At 46.1% G+C, this 19,023-nt stretch overlaps 1 protein-coding gene across 2 annotated transcripts; it reads left to right on the forward strand.

The window, feature by feature from the left end:
* The first annotated feature begins 4,510 nt into the window (after nt 1–4,510).
* lrp12 (low density lipoprotein receptor-related protein 12) lies at nt 4,511–18,201 on the forward strand. Of its 2 annotated transcripts, XM_035992969.1 has the most exons (12): nt 4,511–5,281; nt 7,653–7,709; nt 8,076–8,211; nt 8,408–8,610; nt 9,719–9,966; nt 12,010–12,159; nt 12,385–12,606; nt 12,948–13,214; nt 14,705–14,907; nt 15,617–15,749; nt 16,680–17,285; nt 17,343–18,201. In XM_035992969.1, the coding sequence occupies exons 1-12, from the start codon at nt 5,242–5,244 to the stop codon at nt 17,601–17,603; spliced, it is 2,526 nt and encodes an 841-aa protein (XP_035848862.1). In that variant the 5' UTR covers nt 4,511–5,241; the 3' UTR covers nt 17,604–18,201. The 2 variants fall into 2 exon arrangements, with proteins under 2 accessions (XP_035848862.1, XP_031178784.2); XM_031322924.2 differs by having other exon boundaries at nt 16,680–18,201.
* The last annotated feature ends 822 nt before the right edge of the window (nt 18,202–19,023 follow it).

Genomic DNA, 19,023 nt, shown 5'->3' on the forward strand with positions numbered 1-19,023 from the left:
AGGGTAGTGTAGAGTAGGGTAGAGTAGTGTAGGGTAGAGTAGGGTAGAGTAGAGTAGGGTAGTGTAGGGTAGGGTAGAGTAGGGTAGAGTAGAGTAGAGTAGGGTAGAGTAGAGTAGGGTAGAGTAGGGTAGAGTAGGGTAGAGTAGAGTAGAGTAGGGTAGAGTAGGGTAGAGTAGAGCTGGTACCATGTGATGGAAAACCACCGTTAGACTCACACACTAATGTCACCCTACTGAAGAAAAGGGTCCCGTCTTCTTCTGTTACGTCCAGACTACATGTCCCAGAGGGGGGGGGGGGGACAGATGGACTCAGCTGTGTGGGGGGGGGGTGGACGGGACAGATGGACTCAGCTGTGTGGGGGGGGGGTGGACGGGACAGATGGACTCAGCTGTGTGGGGGGGGGGGGGGGGACGGGACAGATGGACTCAGCTGGGGGGGGGCAGATGGACTCTCCCTAACAGAAGGAACACCAGAACATGAGCTCTGAGCTCTGATTTCCTGCTTGTAGTTTGTTAATAAAGTTGATTTTAAGGTGGACCATGTTTTTTTTTTTTTTTTTTTTTTTATTGAACACACTTTTTTACAAAAACACAATTTACAAAATCTGTCGTTGGGAGACTTATGTGTAGAACATAAACAGTTCAATAGAACTAATTACAATAAAAAGGTAAATACAAATAAAATTAAAATAAATTAAGCAAAGGCATTACAGTCCATAAGGTCAAAGGTGTTTACATACATATAATGTCTTCAGTCTACAGTTATTCTTAAAATAAAGTTGCATGGAAGCTTTACAAATTATAATGACAAATATTTTGAGACATCTTCACATAGAAAATAAATGTTATCACGAGTCTTTCAGAAGTTGAGTTTAGGGAACAGGCCTTATGGGATCTTTGTTTTGCCATTTACATTTATGGATATGGTATTTACCCATAATTGTTATGATATTGTAAATTCTAAAAAGTTCTTTCGGAAGGTTTTCATTACCAAAAAGAATTTGCTCTAACTTTAATTGTGTAATTTCCCCATTTTTTCATGACATCTTTCCAGAATCTTTGGATCACTAGTTTCATCTTCCTGGGACCAGAACACACAGGAATCTCTTTCTAAGCATTGCTGCTGCTGGATAATATCCATTCAGAATTTACAATTGCATTTCTTTAATTTTAATTTTAGGAGGTATAGGCCATTTCATGAATTTGATGTATTTATTTGTTATTTTGTCATGAAAATGCCTTATTTTTATATTTTGGTTAAAATCATGAAATAGTTTACCTTTGAATATTTTGCTAATACAATTATTGTTACATCTTTTGCTATTCAGGGGAATTTGGTTTAGTTGCAGTTCAGGCAAATTTATTTGACTTTTGGAATAATGTAAATAGTTTTGTATCATATTTAATAGGGCTATTGGTATTTTAAAATCCGTAAACCTAAGAAATTTACCTTGTTTATCTAATATATCTGTGATGAAAATAGTTTTCATTGTTGGGGATAACTGACCCTTTTTTATGCAATCGAGATACGCATTAAATAATACATTTTTAATATCTGTCCAAAAAGTCTTTAAAAATTGTATAGAGAAACCATCAATGCCCGGTGATTTACCGTCTTTCATTTGTTTTAAAGCTGTTTCCATTTCTGTTAAGGTTACGTCTTTATCTAGTAAAAATGGGTCTTCATCTCTTAGTTTTGGTACATTTTCATTTACACTCTTCATAAAGGAATCACAATCGTCACTCTGACATTTTTTCTTATATAAGTTGCTATAAAATTGACATACTTCCTCTTTTATTTTTTTTGTGTCTTGAATGATATTTCCATTTTGGTTTAATTTTGCTATACATTTTTTAGTCTGTCTCCGTTTTTCAAGGCTATAAAAATATGATGAGTTTTTCTCCCCCTGTTCAATCCATTTGGCTTTTGATCTAACAAAGGCGCCCTCTGCCTTCTCCGAGTGTATACCATCCAGGCTGTTCTGGAGCGTGTCGAACTCTTGTGTCTCTTCTACAGTCATGTTTGGTTGTCATATATTGTATTATATTATTATATTATATTATATTGTCACATAATAAACTTATCTTTTCAACTATTTCCTTTTGTTTAGGTTTACGGTTGTCGGCTATTCTCTTTCCAGCTTCAATAGCTTGTTGCTTTACTCAAAATTTAAACCACTCCCATTTACTTATATCTGACAAATCCATGTCATTAGTTTCAAGACATATTATTCTAATCTGGCTACAGAATTCTTCGTTCAGCAACAAGGTATTGTTAAATTTCCAAATATTGTTTGATTTTTGTTTTTGTTTGACTATTGATAGTGACAAACCAATAAGACAATGATCCCTGAGAGGAGATGAATGAATATCACATTTTGGTGTAAGATTAGTAATATTTGGAGACACAAGCCAATAATCTAACCTTGAGCATAGGTTAGCATCTGCTGGGCTGATCACTCTCCAATAATCTCCCAACTTATTGGATAGACAAAAGTTGTGTAACATGTCATTATATTCTGGTTGTAACCCCTTGGGAGGTTTCTGTCAAGCCAGGAATTAGGTGCTATGTTAAAATCACCTCCTATTATTATGCATTATCCATTCCCTGATGGCTTGAGTTAACTTTAACATCATATTTTTATTGAGAGACCTGTTGTTGTACCCATATACATTAATCAAAATCATTTTAAAATCAAATACTTCCACCACAACCATTAGCCAGTGACCTGCTTCATCACTTTTATAATCAATAATTTCCCCTATAAATCTAAAAAATAAAATCATCACTCCTGCAGAATGAGAGGTTCCATGTGAATACAAAATATTGTCTCCTCATTGTTGCTTCCAGAATTTTGCGTCGTCCTTGTTAGAATGAGTCTCTTGTAACAAAATAAGGTTGGCTTTGACTTCCTTACAAAATAAAAAAAATGGCCTTACGCTTAATATTATTCTTTAAACCTCGAACATTTAAAGAACTAAAAACAATAGACATACGAATGAAACAAAGTACACGCGCTTAAATGCGCTTAAAAAAATAGGATTTAAGGCAGGAATGAACAATCTGTCATAGATTTCAACTTTGGCATAAACAGTAACAGTCCCCTGAATCAATGTGATGACACTACACTTAACCTGTGAAAGGTGCCTCCACTCTTTTCCCGTCTATAATAGCATACCCTTCCTTCAAGTAAGCTTTCTTCCCGTTACGTCTGGCCTCCTGTGCTGTTGGATACAGCTTAGCTCGGGCTTCACCATCTTCTTTAGACCGGTCCTGTCTGAATTGAACATGCATCTCCTTGCAGACTCTGGCCTCCCTCGACCTCCTCCGGATCTCGTCCCTCGTCGTCCGCATGCCAAACTGTATGATGATCGGTCGTGGTCTCACGTTGAAGGCGGGATCATCTTTCTTTCCCAGACGATGGACAGTATCAACCTTGTCTCGTAATTTTTCCACTGACATCGGAATCACTTTTGTGAGAATACCGACCACCACATCTCTTGTATCCTCGTTTTCCTTCTCCGGTAGCCGATCAATTTGAGATTCCATCGTCTTCCGTATCGCTCGATTTCCCGGCATCTTTCCTTCAGCTCCTTGTTCTCTTTAGTCATCCTATCCACTTGCGCTTTGAGTTGAATTATTTCACTTTTATTTTCTGTCACCTCTTTTTCGTTATTCTGAATGCGCTGTTTGAAGTTTTCAAACTTTTTTTCCAACGCATCCAGTCTTTCCTCAAATCTTTGACAGAGAGTGGATAGCATCGTATATGCTTTCCATGCTTCCTTCTCTAGATGCATCTCTCCTCTTCCGTTTCTTTGGGTTTGGGCTCTGTAACGGAGTGTGGGTGTGAGTCTCTTCTTCAACACATTCGTCAAAACATGCCTCACGTATCCCGTCCAGACTCTAGTCATGTTCACTGAGGCTAGCTTGGTCCTGAGTGTTAGCCATTTTTTCCGCGTGTATTATTTTGTGCGTCTTTTCAAAAAAGTGTCTCACAATAGTCTTTTAAGAGTGTTGTCTACCTTACAATAGCTTAAGGGGTGACTGTTGTTCAAAATTAACTGTTTTAGATGTCAAAATCACTTTTTCTGTCGGAACCTGCACCTTTTACGCCTGCTCACTCCGCCATCTTGCTCCCCGCCCCGGATGTCTCAAGGTGGATGTATTCGTGTATATATCTATGGGATGTATTAAGAGACATGTTTGTCTTTCTTCTGATTGTAGTTTGTTAATAAAGTTGATTTTAAGGTGGACATGTTTGTCTTTCTTCTGATTGTAGTTTGTTAATAAAGTTGATTTTAAGGTGGACATGTTTGTCTTTCTTCTGATTGTAGTTTGTTAATAAAGTTGATTTTAAGGTGGACCATGGATGTATTCGTGTATATATCTATGGGATGTATTAAGAGACATGTTCGTCTTTCTTCTGTTTGTTGTTCCTGATCCGTAAACCCTTTCTAGTGTTGACTTCTACATCCGGGGACTAAACAGATGGGGTCGTGACGTCACACTGACAACCACGGAGGGGGCGGGGCTCCGCTACTCATCATCAACCCTCGCTGCTGCTGCCTGCGGACTGTTGTTGTTCCGCTCGATGCTAACGGCTAACGGCTAACAGCCTGTCAAGATGTCGTCACACCGGCACACGGAGCGACGCTCGCGCCTGTAACCTCTCGCCTTGTTCCGGCAGTCCGTTAGCTCGAGTTAGCGCTGATTAACCCGGGTTAGCTGTCCCTCTCCGGGTTTGAACCACCCGGTGTCATCGATGCTAACCGCTTAGCACTGTTAGCATGTCCCAGTGTTATCACTGCTAGCTTCCTTAGCTGGTTAGCATTTAGCTCCCCGTTCTGTTGTCCCGTTAGCTAACCTGTTAGCTGTGTGTTGTAACATTAACACTTATCCCGGGACGTTCCCGTGATAATGTGCGGCCGTGTGCAGACAGCATTGGTTGTTAGTGTCGGGACATGTTGTTCCCCGGAGCTAACAGCTGCTAGCAGCTAACGTTAGGTGTTAGCTCATGTCTTTGTTTGGAGCCGTTAGCTCGGGCTGTTAGCATAGCTAGCCGGTAGATTAGATTAGACTTGTAACGGGAGCTAACACAGTGTGTATTTCTGCGAGCTGTCAGCTGTTTCCGGGCAGATTACAGCGTTTTATTAGATTTTTGTGGCTGACATGCAGCGGTCAGCTCCTCCAGCTGTTTAGTCACCTTCATCATCATCACCATCATCATCATCCGGGTCATTATGGCCCTCCGAGCCGCAGCCTACCTGCTCATCCTCTCAGGTGAGTTTCACACCAAACACACTGATTAAACACCAGTTATTATAAGGTATTAACATACAAACATCAAGTCAGTTCATCATTAACTTACTCTCTGTTGATGCTGAGTAACTTGGCATCTTTGTTTATTGATTAAAGGGTAACTACTGTCATGTATGGGATTAGATAGGTCACATGACTAATAATGCATCTAGTTCAGTGTTAAAATAGGCAGCAATTACTACATGAACACATGAAAACATCCATGAAATTGTGTTAGCTAAACCCACCAGACTCCATGTAAATAATCAGTACTTTAATCATCGTTAAACACACTTCATTCAAAGTGGACAGGAACTAAATAAAACTATCAAAAGCCGTCTTGGGTCGTCTTTTCACTGTTCCAACAATCACCACTCTGGTTTGGTTGACATAAACACATAGTTTACTCATTTACATGTGGAAATATGCTGGCTCTATACACGCTAAAAGTCCTGATTATTTACATGGAGTCTGGTGGAAATATGCTGGCTCTATACACGCTAAAAGTCCTGATTATTTACATGGAGTCTGGTGGGTTTGGTGATGGTGATTTCGGGGCTGTTTCATGTTAAACTAAAAGGATCTTACTCTTTAACTAAAAGGTCTATCTCTGTAGGGATCCATCCCATAATGTTGTCAGACTCTTAGAATAATAATCTGAGTCTGTCAGCGGCAACAACAGAACTTTTAGTGAGATAAAAAGGTAGTTTCCCTTTAATTGGCTGATTATTTCATCATTAATCGTTTGGTCTTTACGTGTCTTGTTTTGTGTAGCATCGGTCCAGAAACAGTTTATAAACCAAACTACTAGATTTACTACCTGTAAATCCCACGTTATGTCACGATATTTAAAGTCTGCCCCGATATGATGTCGGTATAGCTCAGCAGCCGGCGATCGATGTGACACGAGACCATTAAAACTAAAATATGATGAGTCACTTTTATAACGGAGCTCTTCCAGACATCTCAGCTCAAAACTATTCTCCTAACTTCACTAGTGTGTGTGTGTGTGTGTGTGTCTGTGTGTGTGTGTGTGTGTGTGTGTGTGTGTGTGTGTGTGTGTCTGTCTGTGTCTGTCTGTCTGTGTGTGTGTGTGTGTGTGTGTGTGTGTGTGTGTGTGTGTGTGTGTGTGTGTGTCGACACACACAGAGCTAACTATTATGTAGCTCAGTGCTGTATATTATACAGCATAATATATATTATGCGAATATTTCACCCCAAATTCCGGTCACTTTACTGCTGGGACATGTCCGGTTGGGTAGTATTTGGTCCTGCTACACACATACATATATAGCTATATGCTCCACTATGTGGCGTTAGCATGCAGCTAAATAATAGTTAGCTAGGAGTATGCTAACGTTAGATTGTAGTGGAACGAAGTAGCACTTTCTAACGTCAGAAATCCCAAACAAAGGCTCCTGAACCAACCACTAGCCCTACCCCTAACCCTCAGACATGTTTCAGCAGGAATGGGACTCGGATTTGGGGAGAATTTAACAACATTGCTAGCTAAGATGACATGTTTACTGCCGTTAGCATGTAGCTACTATAGTGTTTACTGCCGTTAGCATGTAGCTACTATAGTGTTTACTGCCGTTAGCATGTTAGCATGGGCCGAATGGATCTTACAGGCGGTACCATAGTCAGTATATAAGAGTGGACCAGCAGGTCCCGTGTCTCTGGACGGAGACCAGTGAAGTCTCTTTCCCGGTGATGGCTGAGCGTTACTGAGCAGCCTCCAACTGAGCTTGAAGACGTAGATGTGACGTGAGCAACCTGTCTGAAAGTTGGAAGTCTTCTGGTAGCTGTGCCAAGAGAAATCTCAATCATTCCCAATCTAGCAGAGACGGAGAGCGTAGGTATATGTAAGGAGATAACATAGACACAGGCTAATTATTGATCACTAAAATGATAGTTAACATTAGTAATTAAACTTAAACAGCTAATGGAAGTCCAAACTGCCTGAGAGCTTCTCCTGTACTATACGGTAATTCCTCTACTATGAGACAGTAAGTCTCGTGGTTATGACCCAATCGTTAGCCTATTTTTATAAAAACGTCTGCTACGGAGCCATAACGTGAGCTACAAGGTAATGGAGCCTTTTATACATTGTCGTGTTTCTTTAGAAATAAACAATGGACAAATAGAGTCTTTAAACTCTTCAGATGTAAAGTTATTCTCTGTCAAAGTGACGTCAGAATGAATGGCAGTCAATGGGATGCTAACGGGAGGTGATGGCTTGGTAGCAGCAAAATGGCGCCATAGGAGCTACGAGTTGTGAGGAGACGCTGACCCCCTTGGGCGGTACGGATCTACTGACAGCTTCCTGTAATTCTGTCTGTGTCTTTCCCAGGATGCATTGCTGCGTCTCAGAGCAACGACAACGTCTATGTGTCGGGGATTTCTAACGGTGAGGTCACAACCGTGATGATGATGTCACAATCTCAACATCTGCACCGTGAACCTGTCTGCCTGTCTCTGTCTGGCTGTCTCACCTCCTCCCTGCCTGTCTCTCTCTCTCCCTGTCTCACCCCCTCCCTGACTGGCTCACCCCTGCCTGTCTCTCTCTCTCCCTGTCTCACCCCCTCCCTGCCTGTCTCTGTGCCTGTCTCACCCCTTCCCTGCCTGCCTGTCTGTCTGTCTGCAACGTGTGGAGAGGTAGCAGAGCTGCTGAGAGGCTCCAGTGGTGTGATCACCAGCCCTGGCTGCCTGTCTGTCTCTCTGCCTGTCTCTCTCTGCCTGTCTCACCCCTGCCTGTCTGTCTGTCTCTCTGCAGCGTGTGGAGAGGTAGCAGAGCTGCTGAGAGGCTCCAGTGGGGTGATCACCAGTCCCGGCTGGCCCTTCCAGTACCCGGCCCGACTCAACTGCAGCTGGAACATCAGGGCCCGGCCCGGCGACGCCATCACGCTCAGGTAGCAGGCCGTTACCATGGCTACAGCAGCCGCAAACACCTGTCTGGAGTCTCCAGGACTTTGACCTGTCTGTCTCTCTCTGTAGTTTCCAGGACTTTGACCTGTCTGTCTGTCTGTGGTCTCCAGGACTTTGACCTGTCTGTGTGTAGTTTACAGGCCTTTGACCTGTCTGTCTGACCTGTCTGTCTCTCTGTAGTTTCCAGGACTTTGACCTTCAGGGCTCCCACCGCTGCTCTGCAGACTGGATGTCCGTGAGCAGCTACCGGAGTCTGGACGGTCTGAGGGTCTGTGGGTCCTCTCTGCCGCCCCCCTACATCTCGTCCCAGGACCACGTCTGGATCCACTTCCACTCCGACGACAACCTGACGGGGAAAGGCTTCCGCCTGTCCTACGTCACCGGTGAGCCTCACTCGGGATGCTCCACACTACTGTACGCACACCGCGGCCGACTGTACGTCCACACCGCGGCCGCCTGTACGTCCACACCGCCGCCTGTACGTCCACACCGCCGCCTGTACGTCCACACCGCCGCCTGTACGTCCACACCGCCGCCTGTACGTCCACACCGCCGCCTGTACGTCCACACCGCCGCCTGTACGTCCACACCGCTGCCGACTGTACGTCCACACCGCCGCCTGTACGTCCACACCGCTGCCGACTGTACGTCCACACCGCCGCCTGTACGTCCACACCGCTGCCGACTGTACGTCCACACCGCCGCCTGTACGTCCACACCGCCGCCTGTACGTCCACACCGCCGCCTGTACGTCCACACCGCCGCCGACTGTACGTCCACACCGCGGCCGACTGTACGTCCACACCGCGGCCGACTGTACGTCCACACCGCCGGTAACCGTACGTACACTCCGCCGACAACTGTACGTACACACCGCGGCCGACCGTACGTACACACTGCCGCCGACCGTATGTACACACCGCCGCCGACTGTACGTACACACCGCCGCCGACCGTACGTACACACCGCCGACGACCGTACGTACACACCGCCGACGACTGTACGTCCACACCGCCGCCGCCTTGATCTTCTAAAGTTACAGGAAGTCATTCATTTTCAATGGAAGCTGCTTCTCTCAGCTGCAAGGAGCGGAAAATGTGTCAGCGTCACGTTTTGGGCGTTTTGAGCGACCAGAGCGTCAATCAGAAAGTTGAAAGTAGGTCAACTTTATGGTAATGAGCTATGACGCGGTTCAGCGGCAAGCAGCGTGACTAGAGTCTCTCAAAATCTGAGTAAAATCTTTTAAACTGACCTTTGTTGATCTGAAATGAAGACAGATTCAACAACTGCACGGCCTATTTCGCTCTTCAAATGTTTTCAGAAACACGTTTCGGTGAACTATTTTAGTCCAATATGAGATCAGATTGTCAACGAGCAGCCATGACAGTCACTTTTTTGTCGCCTTTTCGTCAAAAAACTCCACATGTTTCTGGAAGGACTGAATATCGTACCCCCCTTCAGAGCGTAACTGAAGGCTGCGTGTTGTTTCAGGGAAGCCGGAGGCGTCGGGCTGTGACGTGGACCAGTTCCACTGCTCTAACGGGAAGTGCATCCCCGACTGGTGGCGCTGTAACTCCATGGACGAGTGTGGAGACAACTCGGACGAGGAGCTGTGTGTGGAGTCTCCGTTCTCCTTCCAGCCCTGCAGCCTGAACCAGTTCCCCTGCCTGTCCCGTTACACCCGCATCTACACCTGCCTGCCGCACAGCCTGCGCTGTGACGGCAGCATCGACTGCCAGGTAACGCACCTGAGAAACCAGTAACGCACCTGAGAAACCAGTAACGCACCTGAGAAACCAGTAACTCACCTGAGAAACCAGTAACGCACCTGAGAAACCAGTAACTCACCTGAGAAACCAGTAACGCACCTGAGAAACCAGTAACTCACCTGAGAAACCAGTAACTCACCTGAGAAACCAGTAACTCACCTGAGAAACCAGTAACTCACCTGAGAAACCAGTAACTAGAGCTGGGGGTAAACAATTATTTATTAAACGATTAATCGGGCGATTATTTTATCGATTAGTCGACTAATCTAACGACTAATTGGACGATTAATATAACGATTATTTTTCTGTTGCTCGATTAATAAAAACCATAATGTATCTCAAATAAATACCAAAAAATTCTTAATATATTTTATTAAACAATTTTGCACAGCAAAAAATCTTCTGCTTTACACAAAATAAAATAATTATTTTACTGTTATACAAAATGAAAGGCCAGCCTGTTTACTCTTTTACAGTACCAACATAACTCTCTTGTTCAAAAAAATCAAGTTGTAGTGCAAAAAAGAAAAACACTGTGCAGTGAACAGTACAGACATTCCTTGGATTGTTTAACACAACATAACAGTCCCAACATAAAACCTGATGCATAATCAAACTCACTCTCTTAACTGCTATTCTGTAGGTTTACATGCTAATGCAGCTGTCCACTTTGGTGGTGCTAGGCTAACCAACGCATCTTAGCTCTCTGTGCAGTTTGTTCGTGCTAGGTTAGTAGCTAACGTTCACGTTAGCTAACGTTAGCTACTATAGTTAGCTGTGTTCTGCAGCCGTAAGCTAGCTACCATTCAAGCCAACATTAACTAACGTTAGCTAAACACAGCTGTCTAGGCGCCAGTAGCTAGCTAACGTTAACGTTAGCTACTAACCTAGCACGAACAAACTGCACGGAGAGCTAAGATAGTTAGCTAGCACCACCTAAGTGCGCAGGCTACACAACACACTACACAAACATGAAATTAATTTAGCTAACGTTAGTACTTGGGACTATATTTGAAGTATTCCCATACCCTCGATGATTAAGGGCGAGCTGTTTTTTTAGGACTTTTTCTTTTCATGGGGCTTTTTGCAGGGCTTTGTTGGGAATTCTGTGAGGAGGTTGCTGTTTCCTGCAATGTTTTGGTCTCCCACATGTGTGTGTGGCGAAGCGTCGACGCAAAAATACGACGTCGACGTAATTTTGACGTCGATGCGTCGACATCATCGACGCGTCGCTACAGGCCTACCAGTAACACACATGAGAAACCAGTAACACACCTGATAAAGCACTAACGTTCACCCAGTCTGTGAACAGGAAGGTCATTGGTCCTATTTCATGTCGAATCATTAACATTTCCATCCTGTTAAACATCAAATATGGAGATGGCAACAGTTTGAGATTAAGATTCAGATTGTTCAAGCACGTTAAACATTTAGGAACGACATTAGTTACCCAGGTCGACCTTTCTGTTTAAGAGTAAGATCCTTTCTTTAAACATAAAAACATCCATGAAATTGAGATTCCTAAACTCACCAGACTCCATGTAAATAATCAGGACTTTTATCATGGTTTACCATGATAAAAGTCCTGAGTCTGAGTCTGGCTCTATATATACACTTCATTCAAAGTGGACAGAAACTAAATAAAACTATCAAAAGCCGTCTTGGTTCATCTTTCCACTGTTCCAACAATCACCACTCTGGTTTGGTTGAAATAAACCCTTAATTCACCCATTTACATGTGGAAATATGCTGGCTCTATACACACTAAAAGTACTGATTATTTACATGGAGTCTGGTGGAGATATGCTGGCTCTATACACGCTAAAAGTCCTGATTATTTACATGGAGTCTGGCTCTATATATACGCTAAAAGTCCTGATTATTTACATGGAGTCTGGCTCTATATATACGCTAAAAGTCCTGATTATTTACATGGAGTCTGGCTCTATACACGCTAAAAGTACAGAGAATAGTCCATGAGTGATGAATGTGTTTCTGTGTGGTTGTTTCCAGGATCTGGGGGACGAGATAGACTGTGACGTTCCCACCTGTGGAGAACGTCTGAGGAACTTCTACGGCTCCTTCAGCTCTCCCAACTACCCCGACTTCTACCCCCCAGGAAGTAACTGCACCTGGCTGATCGACACCGGGGACCACCGCAAGGTAACGCACAAATACCAGAACCACACATCCTGTTTCTACCTCACACACAGGAAGGTAGCACACACCTAGGAACTAATATCAGAACCACACATCCTGTTTCTACCTCACACACAGGAAGGTAACACACACCTCCATCCTCACACAATCTTTACCTGCAGAATGTGTGTGTGTGTGTGTGTGTGTGTGTGTGTGGAGGTCTTAAAGTGTCCGTTTGTCTCCCTGCAGGTCATCCTGAGGTTCACAGACTTCAAACTGGACGGGACCGGTTACGGAGACTACGTGAAGGTGTACGACGGCCTGGAGGAAAACCCTCGCCGCCTCCTCCGCGTGCTCACGGCGTTCGACTCCCGGGCGCCGGTCGCCGTGGTTTCATCGTCCGGTCAGCTCCGAGTTCACTTCTACGCCGACAAGATCAACGCGGCCAGAGGCTTCAACGTCACCTACCAAGTGAGTTCTCTTCATAGCCCTCGCCATGTTTCTGTCTCAGGGCTTTTACCCTGTTTGGCTCTATACACGCTAAAAGTCCTGATTATTTACATGGAGTCTGGCTCTATACACGCTAAAAGTCCTGATTATTTACATGGAGTCTGGCTCTATACACGCTAAAAGTCCTGATTATTTACATGGAGTCTGGCTCTATACACGCTAAAAGTCCTGATTATTTACATGGAGTCTGGCTCTATACACGCTAAAAGTAAGGTGGACTGGTTCTGTCTAACTTGGTTCTGTCTAACCTGATTCTGTATTTAAGGTGGACTGGTCCTGTCTAACCTGATTGTGTGTTTAAGGTGGACGGGTTCTGTTTGCCGTGGGAGGTTCCCTGCGGGGGGAACTGGGGCTGTTACACGGAGCAGCAGCGCTGTGACGGGTACTGGCACTGTCCCAACGGCCGGGATGAGCTCAACTGTTCTGCGTGCCAGGAGGACGAATTCCCCTGTTCCAGAAACGGAGCGTGTTACCCTCGATCGGACCGCTGCAACTACCAGAACCGCTGCCCCAACGGTTCTGATGAGAAGAACTGCTTCTTCTGCCAGCCGGGGAACTTCCACTGCAAGGTACCGAAACTAGTAGCTGACTACTAACCAAGGTACCAACACTAGTAGCTGACTACTAACCAAGGTACCAAAACTAGTAGCAAGGTACCAAAACTAGTAGCTGACTACTAACCAAGGTACCGAAACTAGAAGCTGACTACTAACCAAGGTACCAAAACTAGTAGCAAGGTACCAAAACTAATAGCTGACTACTAACCAAGGTACCGAAACTAGAAGCTGACTACTAACCAAGGTACCAAAACTAGTAGCTGACTACTAACCAAGGTACCAAAACTAGAAGCTGACTACTAACCAAAGTACCAAAACTAGTAGCTGACTACTAACCAAGGTACCGAAACTAGAAGCTGACTACTAACCAAGGTACCAAAACTAGTAGCTGACTACTAACCAAGGTACCAAAACTAGAAGCTGACTACTAACCAAGGTACCAAAACTAGTAGCTGACTACTAACCAAGGTACCAAAACTAGAAGCTGACTACTAACCAAGGTACCAAAACTAGAAGCTGACTACTAACCAAAGTACCAAAACTAGTAGCTGACTACTAACCAAGGTACCAAAACTAGAAGCTGACTACTAACCAAAGTACCAAAACTAGTAGCTGACTACTAACCAAGGTACCAAAACTAGAAGCTGACTACTAACCAAGGTACCAAAACTAGTAGCTGACTACTAACCAAGGTACCAAAACTAGAAGCTGACTACTAACCAAGGTACCAAAACTAGAAGCTGACTACTAACCAAGGTACCAAAACTAGAAGCTGACTACTAACCAAGGTACCAAAACCAAGGTACCAAAACTAGAAGCTGACTACTAACCAAGGCACCAAAACTAGTAGCTGACTACTAACCAAGGTACCAAAACTAGAAGCTGACTACTAACCAAGGTACCAAAACTAGTAGCTGACTAACCAAGGTACCAAAACTAGTAGCTGACTACTAGCCAAGGTACCAAAACTAGAAGATGACTACTAACCAAAGTACCAAAACTAGTAGCTGACTAACCAAGGTACCAAAACTAGTAGCTGACTACTAACCAAAGTACCAAAACTAGTAGCTGACTACTAACCAAGGTACCAAAACTAGTAGCTGACTACTAACCAAGGTACCAAAACTAGAAGCTAACTACTAACCAAGGTACCAAAACTAGAAGCTAACTACTAACCAAGGTACCAAAACTAGAAGATGACTACTAACCAAGGTACCAAAACTAGTAGCTGACTACTAACCAAGGTACCGAAACTAGAAGCTGACTACTAACCAAAGTATCAAAACTAGTAGCTGACTACTAACCAAGGTACCAAAACTAGTAGCTGACTACTAACCAAGGTACCAAAACTAGTAGCTGACTACTAACCAAAGTACCAAAACTAGTAGCTGACTACTAACCAAAGTACCAAAACTAGTAGTGGCAAAAGTAGTTTGTGGCCTTTTCGTCGCCTTTTTGTGTGTTTGAGTGTAGAACGTGAACGTGTTTCTGATATTCTGCAGAATAACCGCTGTGTGTTTGAGTCGTGGGTGTGCGATGCCCAGGACGACTGCGGCGACGGCAGCGATGAGGAGAGCTGTCCCGTCATCGTTCCCACCCGAGTCATCACGGCGGCCGTCATCGGCAGCCTCATCTGTGGCCTCCTATTGGTCATCGCTCTGGGCTGCACCTGCAAGCTCTACTCACTACGCATGTTCGAACGCAGGTACGTCTCCTCAGACACTTTAAACCCTAACCAGCTCAAGGTGCTGACTGTGTGATTGGAGCCCTGTGATTGGAGCCCTGTGATTGGTCGTTGATGACTGTGTGATTGGAGCCTTGTGATTGGTCGTTGTTGACTGTGTGATTGGAGCCCTGTGATTGGTCGTTGTTGACTGTGTGATTGGAGCCGTGTGATTGGAGCCGTGTGATTGGTCGTTTATGACTGTGTGATTGGAGCCCTGTGATTGGTCGTTGTTGACTGTGTGATTGGAGCCGTGTGATTGGTCGTTGATGACTGTGTGATTTGAGCCCTGTGATTGGAGCCGTGTGATTGGTCGTTGTTGACTGTATGATTGGAGCCCTGTGATTGGTCGTTGTTGACTGTGTGATTGGAGCCCTGTGATTGGTCGTTGATGACTGTGTGATTTGAGCCCTGTGATTGGAGCCGTGTGATTGGTCGTTGTTGACTGTATGATTGGAGCCCTCTGATTGGACGTTTTTGACTGGGATTGGAGCCATGTGATTGGTCGTTGATGACTGTGTGATTGGAGCCCTGTGATTGGATGTTTTTGACTGATTGGAGCCATGTGATTGGTCGTTGATGACTGTGTGATATGATCTCTGTGATTGGTCGTTGATGACTGTGTGATATGAGACTTGTGATTGGTCGTTGATTGTCTGTGTGATATGAGCCCTGTGATTGGTCGTTGCAGGTCCTTTGAGACCCAGCTGTCCAGAGTGGAGGCGGAGCTGCTGCGGAGGGAAGCCCCGCCCTCTTATGGTCAGCTGATCGCCCAGGGACTGATCCCGCCAGTGGAGGACTTCCCCGTGTGCTCCGGGAGCCAGGTATGCACATCACATGACGTGTGTGTGTGTGTGTGTGTGTGTGTACGTACACACACACACACACACACACACACACACACACACACACACACACACACACACACACACACACACGGGGAAAGTAGCTACATTTACATACTGTGTTACTAACTGTTGATATATAGTATATTAGATATCCTTTTCAATGAATCATTCCAATGTAAATGGAGTGCAGAGCTCACTCATGCACGTACTTCCACTCCATGTTCAAGCTGCGTAGATCTTTCAGTATTAACCAGAATACACCTGAATACTAGTGACTATGATGTTGTCCTAAATACTAGTGACTATGATCTTTCAATATTTACCAAAATACACCTAAATACTAGCGACTATGATCTTTCAATATTTACCAAAATACACCTAAATACTAGCGACTGTGACGTTGTCCTCAATACTAGCGACTGTGACGTTGTCCTCAATACTAGCGTCACGTTGTCCTGAATACTAGCGACTGTGACGTTGTCCTAAATACTAGCGACAGGACTGTGACGTTGTCCTCAATGCTAGCGACTGTGACGTTGTCCTCAATACTAGCGACTGTGACGTTGTCCTCAATGCTAGCGACTGTGACGTTGTCCTCAATGCTAGCGACTGTGACGTTGTCCTGAATACTAGCGACTGTGACGTTGTCCTGAATACTAGCGACTGTGACGTTGTCCTGAATACTAGCGACTGTGACGTAGTCCTGAATACTAGCGACTGTGACGTAGTCCTGAATACTAGCGACTGTGACGTAGTCCTGAATACTAGCGACTGTGACGTAGTCCTGAATACTAGCGACTGTGACGTAGTCCTGAATACTAGCGACTGTGACGTAGTCCTGAATACTAGCGACTGTGACGTTGTGATAGACGTGATTCCGTCTCTGATTCTCGTCTCTGTCTTCAGGCGTCCGTTCTGGAGAATCTGCGCCTGGCCGTCCGCTCCCAGCTGGGCTTCACCTCGCTCCGCCTCCCATCCGCCGGTCGCCATAGCAACCTGTGGCGCCGCCTCTTCACGTTCTCGCGGTCGCGGCGCTCTGGCTCTCTGGCGCTGGTCTCGGCCGACCTGGAGGACGCCGCGGGGACGGCGAGCAGCTCCGGCTCAGAGCCGCCTTCCCCGGACTCTGACGACACGGACACGGAGGCGGAGCGCGGGCGGGGGGGCAGCGTGGGGGCGGGCGCCGTGGGCGGGCCCGTGGCCCCGCTGCCCCACAAGACCCCGCCCTCGTCCGCCGTGGAGGCCGTGGTCTCCGTGACGACCTCCGCTCCCTCGCCGACACCCGTCTGCGGCCGCGCCCGCCCCCGAGAGGCCCCGCCCCCTTCCAGCCCGGTTACCATGGTGACATCCTGCGATCCGGAGGAGCCACAGGCCCCGCCCACCTCCGCCCTGCAGCGGCTGGCCCACAACCTGCACCGCCTCGCCAGGAACCTGGCGGGGAGCGGCCAGAACCAGCCGGACCCGGCTTGGACCAATCACAGCCCGCTGCGGCAGCTGGAGACAGGAAGGGGCGGGGCCTGGACCAATCACAGCCCGCTGCGGCAGCTGGAGACGGGAAGGGGCGGGGCTGAGGCTGCGGAGCAGCGCGGGCAGCGAGAGGAAGAAGAAGACGTGGAGCTGCTGATCCCGGACTCTGACTCCTCGCTGAGCGACGCTCGCACGCCGCTGCTGGAGCCACGCCCCCCCACCGGCCACGGCCCCCGCCGTCACCGTGGAAACGGACCCTGTGAACACTGCGGGATGGTCCACACGGCTCAGATACCCGACGCCTGTCTGGATGCCGCCGCGGGGAAGACGGAGAGCAGCGACGATGAGCTGCTGCTGCTCTGCTAACAGGCTAACTCACAGGCTAACAGGCTAACTCACAGGCTAACTCACAGGCTAACTCACAGGCTAGCTAACAGGCTAACTCACAGGCTAACAGGCTAACTCACAGGCTAACAGGCCAACTCACAGGCTAACAGGCTAACTCCAATACCCTGATACGCCCACAGATACCCCGATACTACTACAACTAGCCATAATGCTAACACTTTGACTGGACTACAAGTAGCCATAATGCTAACACTTTGACTGGACTACAACTAGCTGTAATGCTAACACTTTGACTGGATTACAACTAGCCTACACCTGTTAGCATGTTAGCTGGATTAAAGGTTAGCGCTCTGTGATGTCAGAGATGAAAGGACCAATCAGAGACGGGGGAGTGATGTCTGATTACTATTAAAACTCTCCTCTGGTCCGTCCGTTAAAACGCTCCCCCCTCCTTCCTGCTCGGTACGACTGACTGAACACTGACTTCCTGCTCCGCTGGAATGTAACTAAGTACATGTACTGCAGCACTCAGTACACAGTACTTCAGTCCACATGTTGAGGTACTTGTACTTTACTTGAGTCTTTTCTTTTCATGTCACTTTCTACTTCTACTCCATGTTCCTGATGATACTACACACTTTTACTGCAGGACTTTTACTGTAACAGAGTATTTATACAGTGTGGTATTAGTACTTTTACTGCAGTAATCTGGATACTTCTCCCCCCCGCTGACTGCTCGTTGGTACGACCTGAACGCTCTGGAGAGCTGGTCCCGAGTCATTCCCCCTGCTCTGGTGTTTCCCCCTCTCATTCCCCCTGCTCTGGTGTTTCCCCTCTCATTCCCCCTGCTCTGGTGTTCCCCCTCTCATTCCCCCTGCTCTGGTGTTTCACCCTCTCATTCCCCCTGCTCTGGTGTTCCCCCTCTCATTCCCCCTGCTCTGGTGTTTCACCCTCTCATTCCCCCTGCTCTGGTGTTCCCCCTCTCATTCCCCCTGCTCTGGTGTTTCACCCTCTCATTCCCCCTGCTCTGGTGTTTCACCCTCTCATTCCCCCTGCTCTGGCGTTTCCCCCTATCATTCCCCCTGCTCTGGTGTCCCCCCTCTCATTCCCCCTGCTCTGGTGTCCCCCCTCTCATTCCCCCTGCTCTCTCATTCCCCCTGCTCTCTCATTCCCCGTGCTCTGGTAGCCTCAGAGACAGACCTTATATTTCTGGGTTATGAATATTTAAATTCTCTCTCCTGAAGCCGTCTGTGTTTATAATCTGATTCAGTTTTTGGTACTCTGACCGTGTGTGAGTGTGACTCTATATTTATTATTATTATTATTATTATTATTAATAATATGGTGATATTATTGTGTTGTTGTTGTTGTGTAGCTGTGTGCATGATTCAAGGTGTTGGTGTTTAGTTTTTCTTTGAGTCTGTAAAGTTCAAAACTA

The sequence above is a fragment of the Sander lucioperca genome, chromosome 16 (genome assembly GCF_008315115.2).
Source record: "Sander lucioperca isolate FBNREF2018 chromosome 16, SLUC_FBN_1.2, whole genome shotgun sequence".
Taxonomy (NCBI): Eukaryota; Metazoa; Chordata; class Actinopteri; order Perciformes; family Percidae; genus Sander; species Sander lucioperca.

Excerpts from the sequence above, each read along its gene's own strand:
- lrp12 (XM_031322924.2), top strand. The coding sequence starts at position 5,242 with ATGGCCCTCCGAGCCGCAGCCTACCTGCTCATCCTCTCAG. Across the intron at positions 8,611-9,718 it reads CCGCCTGTCCTACGTCACCG|GGAAGCCGGAGGCGTCGGGC; the intron begins GTGAGCCTCACT and ends GTGTTGTTTCAG. Across the intron at positions 9,967-12,009 it reads ACGGCAGCATCGACTGCCAG|GATCTGGGGGACGAGATAGA; the intron begins GTAACGCACCTG and ends GGTTGTTTCCAG.